At 38.1% G+C, this 12,315-nt stretch overlaps 1 protein-coding gene across 8 annotated transcripts in view; it reads left to right on the forward strand.

Annotated features, from left to right (window-relative positions):
• The window catches only part of LOC106090748 (mucin-2), a 156,734-nt gene that overhangs the window by 113,176 nt on the left and 31,243 nt on the right, over positions 1–12,315 (forward strand). For 7 of the 8 annotated variants that reach the window (XM_059363116.1, XM_059363117.1, XM_059363120.1 and 4 more), the window contains one exon: positions 2,247–2,335. In XM_059363116.1, coding sequence (XP_059219099.1) covers positions 2,247–2,335 — 89 coding nt within the window. Of the gene's footprint in view, positions 1–2,246; positions 2,336–7,165; positions 7,290–12,315 lie in introns of those variants that run through there. The other variant, XM_013257040.2, reaches the window with a different exon arrangement.

The following is a 12,315-nucleotide window of genomic DNA, read 5'->3' on the forward strand; positions in this document are numbered from 1 at the left end:
ATTTCTTGATTTATGGTTTTGGGCCCATAAAATGCTCATTTATTGTCCGATGTCCCCGAAATTTGGAACAGTAAGTTAAGTTAAACCCCTTGACATACTTCTGCAATATCGCACAGATCGGTCCAGATTTGGATATAGCTGCCATATAGACCGATATCTAGGTTTTAGGTTTTGGGGCCATAAAAGACGCATTTATTGTCCGATGTCGCTGAAATTTGAGACAGTGAGTTATGTTAGGCCCTTTGACATCCTTCGTTAATTTGGCCCAGATCGGTCCAGCTTTGGATATAGCTGCCATATAGACCGATCCTCCTATTTAGGGTCTTAGGCCCTTAAGAGCCACATTTATTATCCAATTTTGCTGAAATTTGGGACAGTAGGTTGTGTTAGGGTCCTCGACATCTTTAGTCAATTTGGCCCAGGTCGGTTCATATTTGGATATAGCTGCCATATAGACCAATCTCTCGATTTAAGGTTTTGGGTCCATAAAAGGCCCATTTATTATCCGATGTCGCCGAAATTTCAGACAGTGATTTAAATTAAGACCTTTGATATACATCTGCAATATGGCACAGATCGGTTCAGATTTGGATATAGCTGCCATATAGACCGATCTCTAGATTTAAGGTTTTGGGTCCATAAAAGGCGCATTTATTGTCCGATGTCGCCGAAATTTGGGACAGTGAGTAAAATTAAGATCTTTGACATATGTCTGCAATATGGCACAGATCGGTTCAGATTTGGATATGGCTGCCATATAGATCGATCTCTCGGATTTCGGTTTTCGGGCCATAAAAAACGCATTTATTGACTGATTTCGCCGAAATGTGGGACAGTGTTCTTCTTCAATTTAGCCCAGATTTATTTGTAGATATAGCTACCAATATTTTGTTATATACAATTGAGCACTGACTTTTACTTATTAGTATTGGTCAAAATCGGAATATATTCCTATATAACTGCTATGGGGCATAAGGTATGCATTTTTCACCGGATTTTAAAGAAAGGTGGTTTACATATATATCAGAGGTGGTGGGTATCCAAAGTTCGGCCTGGCCGAACTTAACGCCTTTTTACTTGTTTCCTTTATCCTTTGTTTGCCTAAAAGGATATACCGGGAAAAGATTTGGACATATGCGATCCATGGTAGAGGGTATATTAGATTCGGCCTGACCGAACTTAGCACGCTTTTACTTGTTTTTTAGATTTCGTAATCAAAAAATTCGTACTGTCACATTTCAGGCGAGTTCAAACACATCACTTTGATAAGTAGCTGTTTCTTATACAAATTGTAGCCTAGCAAACAAACTAAACTGTCAAGAAAATGCCACTAACTGTCGCCACTAACATTACCTTGATCCTCAGAATATTATATAAATAGGTTTTTTTAATTAATATAATATTTTTTAATTTATGCTGACATTTTTGCTGGTAATGGAAAAAAAACAACATCGAAAATGGAAACAAAACAAAACAAAATTTTTTGAAAAAGAAAATAAAAATAAATTTTCACATTTAACAAAAACAGCAACGTGAATTTGTCTTGCTCTGTCATAGTGTTTCGACATATCCAAATATACGCTAGAAGACGAACATACACACATACAAATGCGTGTGTCTGTGTGTATATTTGAAAATGGATTTGGATGAAAATTAATTTATTTTCTTTAGATCTTCTTTTATAAACAAATGCTCCGAAAGCAGTTCTGTCGTATAAAAAACACACGTGCTTTTTCTGCGGCAAACTAAATTTTGAACAACAACAAAAAAGAAAACCAACATAGAACAGCAACGCAAATTCTAAACTTAATTTATTGGACATAGAAAAATACCTACAAAAAAAGAAACTGAAAATGAAATAACAAAACTTTAGTATAAGACGCTGGAACAAAATCTATTTTTTTCATGCACATTGATCGGTAAATTAACAAATTAGTATATTTACAACACTCCTAAGATCAAGAGCAACAAGTTTTGTTTTAGGCCAGAAAGTGTATATATTTTAAGCATTTTCTCAAATAGGTTTAAAAAACATTTCCTTATTGCAAAGTAAAAAAGAAAACAAAATCATCACTAACAGCTAAATAATGATGACACTTAATAGACCGTGGAATCAGTGTAAATGGAGAAGGCAAACCAAAATAAGTTCTTCACAAATTAATTTCAATTTATTCAAGATTTATTCAAGATCCCATAACTTTAGCCATTGAGTTTTAAATGTAATAATTTTTTCTTTGATTTTCTAGATTGGATCGGAAGTCATCGCGTGGCATGGTCTATGAAAATGAAGAACTAAGATTACGCACCATCAACATTAATGCTGAAGTTGAAAGAGGTAAGTGTGGAAATATGCTATGAAACAGCATTTCAAATGAAATGAAACTGCCAAAGCTTATCTAATCACGTCAGCTTCATTGCGTATGCTCCTTCGAGGATAAGAAAGGTCAGCTAAGCATAAATTATAGAACAAAAGAAAATCTGTGAGTAAGGCTATGGTGGTAGTCTAAAATCAAACACACTTAGATAATTGAAATCTATTGGGAAAACGATCCCACAAACTATGGGATATGGTCACTAGGCTGTCCCACGATAAAATGCAGAAATTCTCTTCGAGAAAAGGGAAACTCCAACTACCAAATATTTTGGAGATCGGTTAACGCTAACCTGTGTCGACCTGGCGTTCACTACTCGGCATTTTTTGGGAACACGGTTGGTGCTCAGACGAGAAGATTATGTAATACTAACTGACCCGGGCCAGCTCCGCTGCGCCTACTTTTACTTTATATGGAACAAAAGCTTCCTTTTAATGTTTATTTTCGACAATTAAAGAGCTTTTAGTGAAATACTATGCTACGAAAATAGCATATCGCTTGACAAACAGTTTAACAATATAAGCGCTTTTATCTAAATCACATAGGATCTTTATTGGTCTAAGAATTCAAGTTTGGATGTAAGGTGTATTCCATTCTTAAAATACTTTATTCCAGCCCGATAGTCTCATGATGTCTGATTTAGGGGTGTTTTCGGGGGTGAGGTGGTCCCCCAAACACTTGGCCCTGAAAAATATCACGATGCTTTTCTTTCAAATACCAATTATTTAAACCCCATATTGCCATTGGATTAGGGGAGCTTACACGATGAGGCGTACCCCAAACAAATGGCCCCAAAATAGGTTATCCAATTCGTTTTCTAATCTCAAATGTCTTTCATTTGAGCTACATATTCGCATGGTCGAAAAATTTTAACGCTTTGGGGGGTGTTTTGGGAAAGGGGTGATGCCCTTAATACATTGTCCTACAATTGGATATCAAATTTGTATTCTACTCTCAAATACCTTTATTTGAGCCCATATTGCGATGGTCAGTAAAAAATTTTGTTTGTGGGGTATTTTGGGAAAGGGGTAGACCCCCAGAACATTGTTCCCGAAAGTGGGTATCAATTCCTTGTCTACCCCCAGTACCTTTCATTTAAGCTCCACATTGAGATGAACAGTAAATATGCCCGATTTGGAGGTGTTTTGGGGTATGGAGTGGTTCCCCGAACACTAAGCCCGGAAAATATGTCAGTAACGTACTCTATTCTCATATATCTATTTATATTTGATTTATTTGAACCCCATATTGCCATTGCCCTTAAAATTGGATATAAAAATCGTTTTCTTATCTCATTTAAACTCCTTATTGCAAAAGTCAGCAAATATGTCCGGTTTGGGGTATTGGCCCTAAAAACCATAAATATTTAGTTCCACTCTCTTTAAGACCCAAATTGTCTTGGTGAGCAAATACGTCCTATTTGGGGGTTGTAATGGTGGTGGGACGTCTCCTAGACAGTTGGTCCCTAATGTTAATATCAGATAAGTGGTCTACTTCCAAATACCTTTAATTTGAGGCCCATATTTCCATAGTCGGTAAACATAACCGACGTGAGGGGTGTATTGGGGGATGGGCGGCTACTCTGTGAGTTGGCCTTGAAAGTATATATCGGATTCGTGTTCTACTCAAAAAACCCTCTTATTTGAGCCTCATTTTGCAAAAGTCAGAAAATACTTCCTATTTGGGTTGTGTTGTGGGGGACCCCACCCCATAGACACTTTACCCGAATATTGATATCAGATTCGTGCTTTACTCCCAAAGACCTTTCATTTGAGCCCCATATTGCTCTGGTCGTAAATTTGTTTTTGGGGAGAGGCGGCCTCCCAAACACTTGGTCCCATATTTGGATATCAGATTCGAATACTACACTCAAACACCATTTATTTAAGCCCGATAATCCCATGGTCAGTAAATAAGTCCTCTTTGGGGGGTGTTTTGGAGAAGGGGTGGACCCCCAGAAACGGGTCCCACATTTGGATATTAGTTTCGTATTCTACTCGCAAATACCTTTCATTTGAGTCCCATATTGCCATGGTCGGTAAATCTGTCCGATTTAGGTGTTTTTGGGGGTTGGAGTGTTCCCCCTAACACTTGGTCCGACAAACAAACAAACAAATACAAATGGATTTTTATATATAAGATGTGAACTCCAAATGGAGAGATAGGTTGAGAGTTAGGATATGGGAGCTATATCAGGTTAAGCGCCGATTCAGACCATATTAAGTCTTCATACGAAATGTTATTGTACAAAATTTCAGCCTAATCAGAAGAGAATTGCGCCCTCTAGGGGCTCAATAAGTATGATAGGGAGATCCGTTTATATGGGAGCTATATCAGGTTATGTATGGACGGATAAAGACCATACTTGGCCCAGATATTGGACGTCATACGAGAAGGCGTTGTGCAAAATTTCAGCCTAAATGTATAAATATTGCGCAATCTATGGGCTCCATAAGTAAAATTGGGAGATCCGTTTATATGGGAGCTATATCAGGTTATGTATGGACGGATAAAGACCATACTTGGAGAACAAGGTGTTGTGGAAAATGTCAGCCTAATCGGATAAATATTGCGGGATCTAGGAGCTCCATACATAAAATCGGAAGAACGGTTTATATGGGAGCTATATCAGGTTATGAACCGATTCACAACATTATTGATACATAGATGGGAGGTTGTACGACATGTCATTGTGCAAAAATATAGCCAAATCGGATATAATTGTGCTCTCTAATGATGTACATCGAAAATAAGTAGTTAAGTGGCAAGCTTTATTCATTCGACCTCTATCGTGATATCGGCGGACAGACGACCAGACGGAAGGACATGTCTCATATCAATTTTTCGAGGGGTTCCTTTGCACAGATTCTTCTTTTGTCCATAGGCTGGTTAAGTTCAAAGATGGGCACTATCGGACTATATCTTGATATAGCCCCCATATTGACCGACCTGCTGATTTAAGGTTTTAAGTCCATAAAAGACATATCTATTTTCCAATTTGCTGAAGTTTGGTTCAATGAGTTGTGTTAGGCCATTCGATATACTTCTTTAATTTAGCCCAGATCGGTTCAGATTTGGAAATAGCTGCCATATAAACCGATCTCTCAATTTAAGGTCTTGGGCCCATAAAAGGCGCATTTATAGTCCGTTTTCGCTGAAATTAGGTTCAGTGAGTTTTGTTAGACCTCTTTACATTATCTTTTAATTTGGCCCAAATCGGTCCAGATTTGTATATGGCTGCCATATAGACAGATCTCTCGAATTAAGGATTTGGACCCATAAAAAACGAATTTATTGCCCTAATTCGCCGAAATTTTGAACAGCGAGTTGTGTTAAGCCCTTCCCTCTTCAATATCGCCCAGATGAGGTCAGATTTGGATATAGCTGCCATATAGACCAATCTCTCGATGTAAGGTATTGGGCCCATAAAAGACGCATTTATTGTCCGATTTCCCCGAAATTGGCACAGTGACTTATGTCAGGTTTTTCGACATCGGTATCTCATATGGTTCAGATCGGTATATATTTTGATAAAGCTGCCAAAAATACCAATATTTTGTTGTACAAAGGTAAACAGTGATATTAAACCACTCAATGTCAATGCCAAATTTGGTCTAAATTGGACCATATTTTGATATAGCTGCTATGAGTGCATTATGACGAAGGTAGTTTAGATATATACCCGAGGTGGTGGGTATCTTAAGTTCGCGCCGGCCGAACTTTTAACGCTTTTTCTTGTTTATTACCCGATTTCGCTGAAGTTTGAAATAGTGAGTTGTTTTAAACCTCCCAAAAACCGACCCAAATATGATCTAGATGGGACTGTATATATATAGCTACCATTTAGACCGATCTTCCAATTTAAGGTATTAATCCCATAAAAAGCTAATTTATTGCCTGATTTCGCTGAAACTGTTACTTGAGTCCTTGGCACCTGAATAAAATATGATCGAGACCAAAATCTATTTAGATATAACTATGAACATGGTTATGCAGGTTTCATGAGTGGGCCAAACCGGAACATATTTGGATATAGCTGCTATATTGACCGATCTGCCGATGAAGGGTCTTAGGCCCATAAATGCTTTATTTTTCATCCGATTTCACTGAAATTTTAAACTGTGACTAGTTTAAGGCCTCCCGACATCCAAATGTGGTTCATAACGGACTATATTTAGTTATAGCTGCCATATATACCGACCTGCCGATTAAGGGTCTGAAGTCCATAAAAGCTTTATTTATTATCCGATTTCGCTGAAATTTTAAACAGTGAGTAGTTTAAGGCCCCACGACATCCAAATATGGTTCATATCGGACTATATTTAGATATATCTGCAATATATACCGATCTGCCGATAAAGGGTTTAAACCCCATAAAAGCTTTATTTTGCATAAGTTATCCAATTTTCACCGGATTGTGACAAAAGGGGGTTTACATATATACCCGAGGTGGTGAGTATCCAAAGTTCATCACTGCCGAACTTAAACCATTTTTACTTGTTTGAATTAAATTATTTCACCAGCATTGCCATTTGTTTATCGACAGACAATCTGTACAAAACAAACTATTCTTGGCAACCCTTCCCCCATATATGCCTCATATATCATTTCATGTCATTCAATGGCAATTCTGCAAACTGACAACGAGAAATATGGCAACGCAAAAGATAAACAGTGACAGCTTGCTATTTTATTGTTTATATCTCTCAGTATGGCGTACACACACTATCAGTCTCTCTTTAGCATTGAGTGAAAATGTCGGCAGTTTTAGCAAAACACTTATCAAAAACTATTGTATTGAGAAGAAGAATATAAAAAAATATTCCGTCAACAAAAATCGCAACGAAAGCACACATATAAATTCGTAGCATTGAACAATGCAAAATCTTAGTGCCAAATATGAGAAATACAATGGAGGTAATAAAGATCGCTATGAGCGACTAAAATAACGTCAACTCAAAAATGTGAAATAATAGACTTCCTGGAAGGGAAATAAAACAAGTACATGTGTGCGTGTGTGTGTGACGTATGTCAAAAAAGGAAAATTGTTTTCAATTTTAATTGAAACAGTAGTAAAACTATGTGTGTTTTGTATCAGACCAAAAATTATTAAGAGATCGGGTTCCGAATTTGGCAAGGTCGCTGCTTGTTATTTGTGTGGCACAAGTGTTTGGTGTTGAGCCAAATGGGCTTTCCCTATAATTGAAAACATTGATAAGCATTGATTTCATATTTTGGGAAATTCTTATTTTCAAAAAACTATAATTAGTTTTTTTTTCCTATAATACCTATTTTGGATTTTTACAGGGAAAGCTTTTGTTTTCTCGACAACAAGAACTTAAGTGGAATTATATGTTTTGTCATATGCTTTGTCATTGTGTGTACATTATAAATTTTTTGTATGTTTTCTATTCCAAGGTCAGCCAGCCAGCTATCAAATATTTGCAAAAGTTAAATGCAAAAATCCATCAAAATTATACATTTCATATATGTTTAGTAGTTTCTTATTGTAGTTTTTTTTTTTTTTTGCTCAATATTTGTATCTTAACTGAAGTAGATGTGAGTTTTGGCTTCATGAGATCGAACCGTTATAAGGTTGTGTTAAACAATTTTTGTTCTCTTCGGTTTTATGTCAATTCGCATGATCTATCTTTATAAAAGCTTGAAGGTAACACTGCAGGGGATCGATATAGTCAACCGTTGAGAACCGTATGACCGGAACTGTGTAAATTTTTGATAGAATTTATGGTACTTAACGAGCTTCTTCTTCTTTTATTTATCAAACAGCATAAGCCAAAATGTAAATTAGCCCATTAGCACTCCATTAAGGAACAGCGGTAAACTTTTCACATATCGAATAAAAATTGGATCCTCAACCATCTTAACAAAATTTTTACTAAGGCGGACTATGCCAGTTTCGCTGAATCTACAAATGTTTTGGTATATAGTAGTGGCCATATTATTAGGGTTTACGTATATAATTTTGAAAAAAAACTACTTTTTATTGAAATTAATTCATGACAACATTATTTCTATTCCTACCACCATAGAATGGGGGTAAACTAATCTAGTCATTACGTTTGTAACACCTAGAAATATTGACCTAAGACCCTATAAAGTATATATATTCTTGATCGTCTCGATATTCTAAGTCGATCTCCGATGTCTGTCCGTCCTTCTGTCGAAATCGCGGTCGAACGGGTAAAGCCAGCTGCTTAAAATTTCACCTAGATACTTTTTATACCCTCCACCATAAGATGGGGGGTATACTAATTTCGTCATTCTGTTTGTAACTACCCGAAATATTCGTCTGAGACCCCATAAAGTATATATATTCTTGATCGTCGTGACATTTTATGTCGATCTAGCCATGTCCGTCCGTCTGTCCGTCCGTCCGTCCGTCCGTCCGTCCGTCCGTCTGTCTGTCGAAAGCACGCTAACTTCCGAAGGAGTAAAGCTAGCCGCTTGAAATTTTGCACAAATACTTCTTATTAGTGTAGGTCGGTTGGTATTGTAAATGGGCCATATCGGTCCATGTTTTGATATAGCTGCCATATAAACCGATCTTGGGTCTTGATTTCTTGAGCCTCTAGAGTGCGCAATTCTTATCCGATTGGAATGAAATTTTGTACGGCGTGTTTTTTTATGATATCCAACAACTGTGCCAAGTATGGTTCAAATCGGTTCATAACCTGATATAGCTGCCATATAAACCGATCTTGGGTCTTGACTTCTTGAGCCTCTAGAGGGCGCAATTCTTATCCGATCAGAATGAAATTTTGCACGACGTGTTTTGTTATGATATCCAACAACTGTGCCAAGTATGGTTCAAATCGGTCCATAACCTGATATAGCTGCCATAGAAACCGATCTTGGGTCTTGACTTCTTGAGCCTCTAGAGGTCGCAATTCTTATCCGATTGGAATGGAATTTCGCACGACGTGTTTTGTTATGATACCCAACAACTGTGCCAAGTATGGTTTAAATCGGTCCATAACCTGATATATCTGCCATATAAACCGATCTTGGGTCTTGACTTCTTGAGCCTCTAGAGGGCACAATTCTTATCCGATTTGAATGAGTTTTTGCACGAAGTATTTCGTTATGATATCCAACAACTGTGTCAAGTATGGTTGAAATCGGTCCATAACCTGATATAGCTGTCATATAAACAGATCTGTTGATTGGACTTCTTGAGCTTCTAGAGGTCGCAATTCCTATCCGATTTGGCTGAAATTTTGCATGACGTATTTTATTTTTACTTTCAACAACTGTGTCAAATAAGGTTCAAATCGGTTCATAACCTGGTATAGCTGCCATATAAACCGATCTGGGATCTTGACTTCTTGACCCCTAGAGGTCGCAATTATTATCCGATATGCCTGAAATTTTGTACGATGGATCCTCTCATGACCGTCAACAAACGTGTTTATTATGGTCTGAATCGGTCTATAGCCCGATACAGATCCCATATAAATCGTTCTCTCTATTTTACTTCGTGAGCCCCAATGGGCGCAATTCTTATACGAATTGGCTGAAATTTTACACAGGTCTCCAACATATAATTTAATTGTGGTCCGAACCGGACCATATCTTGATATCGTTTTAATAGCAGAGCAACTCTTTTCTTATATCCTTTTTTGCCTAAGAAGAGATGCCGGGAAAAGAACTCGACAAATGCGATCCATGGTGGAGGGTATATAAGATTCGGCCCGGCCGAACTTAGCACGCTTTTACTTGTTATTAATGTAGGATTGCAAATGAACCATATCGGTTCAGATTTGGATATAGCCCCCCTATAAACCGATCTACCGATTTGAATTCTTAAGCCCCTGGAAGCCACAATTTTTTCCGATTTGGCTAAAATTTTTATGACGTTATGACTTCCAACAACTTTGCCTAATACGGTCAATATTTGTCTATAACCTGATATAGACCCCATATAAACCGATATCCCGATTTGACGGCTTAAGTAAAATTTTTGTTCGATTTGGCTGAAATGTTACAGATAGTGCTTTTGTTATTTTGTTCAACAACTGCTCCAAGTACACTCGAAATCAGTCTATAACCTGATATAGTCCTCATATAAACCGATCTCCCGATTTGACTTTCTGAGCCTTTACAAGCCGCAATTTTTGTCCGATTTGGCTGAAATCTTGCACAAAGTGTTTCGTTATGTCTTTCAACGACTGTTCCAAGTGCGCTCGAAATCGGTCTATAACCTGATATAGTCCTCATATAAACCGATCTCCCGATTTGACTTCCTGAGCCCTTACAAGCCGCAATTTTTGTCCGATTTGGCTGAAATCTTGCACAAAGTGTTTCGTTATGACTTCCAACAACTATTCCATGTACGGTTCAAATCTGTCTTTAATCTGATATTGCTCCCATATAAACCGATCTAATGATTTGATTTTTGGAGCCCTTACAAGCTGCTATATTTCTCCAATTTGGCTGAAATTTTGCACATAGTGTTGGGTTATGGCTTCCAACATCTGTGGCAAGTACGGTCAAAATCAGTCTATAACCTGGTATAGCTCTCCTATGTGTAGCTCCTATGTAAACCGGACTGTCAATCATTCTTGTTCTGTTCCTTGTAAAGCCTTTGCAAATGCAAATTTTACCCATGAACATTCCACTAAGGAAGGGGGGCAAACTTCTCACATATCAATGAGTGCAGTCCGATTCAAGTTAAATTCAATGATAAGGGGCCTCCCGAACGGCGCGCCGCAGTGGGACACCTCTTTGGAGAGAAGTTTTACATGGCATAGTACCTCACAAATGTTGCCAGCATTAGAAGGAGGAAAACTACCGCTGAAATTTTTTTTCTGATGGTCTCGCCAGGATTTGAACCCAGGCGTTTAGCGTCATAGGTGGACATGCATACCTCTGCGCTACGGTGGCCTCCTAGAAACTTTAATTTTTGTTGGTTTGATAGAAGTTTGTTATTCAATGCTAATTTTTAGCTAAATCGGACAAAAATTGCGGCTTCCAGGGGCTCAAGATATCAAATCGTGGGATCGGGTTATATGGGAGCTTTATCTAAATCTGAACCCATATGGCCCTCATCCGATGAGTATACATTAACCTGAGGTGTGCCACAAGGCTCTGTCCTTTCCCTTTCCCCTTCCTTTTTTCTTATTTTCATTGACGATCTACTGGGTCAGACTTCGAATGCAGTCTACTCATTTGCAAATGACAGTAGTCTGTGTCATTCACATTCATTCGACCATAGGCCCAGTCCTCAAGAAATTGTGTACTGGAGGCGCATTATGGATGAGACGTTCCCCCATAATTTGTTGGCCATTTCTGAGAGGGGTAGAATAAGCAGAGTAGACTTTAACTCACAGAAGACGCAGTGCTGTTTCTGATCTCACAAGCGATTCACTGAATCACTACAATCGTCGATTTCTATCGACGGTATAGATATTGAGCAGTCGGTATAGATATTGAGCGTTGGTCAAAACACGTATTCGAAGTGTCGAAAGAAGCATTCAATTATTTCGGCTTTCCTAAGCGGTGCAAGCAATATTTCACCTCTTCTCATCTTCTCGATATCTTTACTACCTACATCAGGCCGGAATGGAATATAACTCTCATAAATGGGCAGGTGCTCCAAAATCATCCTTGGAGCTACTTGACCGGGTTCAACGGAGAGCGATGGTGTTGGTGGGGGACAGTAGAGTATCGAACTCTATTGATTCAATTGAATATCGTCGGAATGTGGGTAGCGTTGTATTGCTCTATCGTTATTTTCATGGCGTGTATTCCAGAGATATTCGTCTTCTTATCCCTGACGTTAGAATGTTCACCAGGAATACAAAACTTGCCAGGAACTCATACCCGTTTATAATTGATTGGCCAGTCCACCAAACCATGCATTACCGAGAAATTTCATTTTCCGAACTATTCGTATGTGGAATCCACACTTCCCCCTCTTTCC

Source organism: Stomoxys calcitrans, chromosome 2, assembly GCF_963082655.1.
Source record: "Stomoxys calcitrans chromosome 2, idStoCalc2.1, whole genome shotgun sequence".
In the NCBI taxonomy this organism is placed as follows: domain Eukaryota; kingdom Metazoa; phylum Arthropoda; class Insecta; order Diptera; family Muscidae; genus Stomoxys; species Stomoxys calcitrans.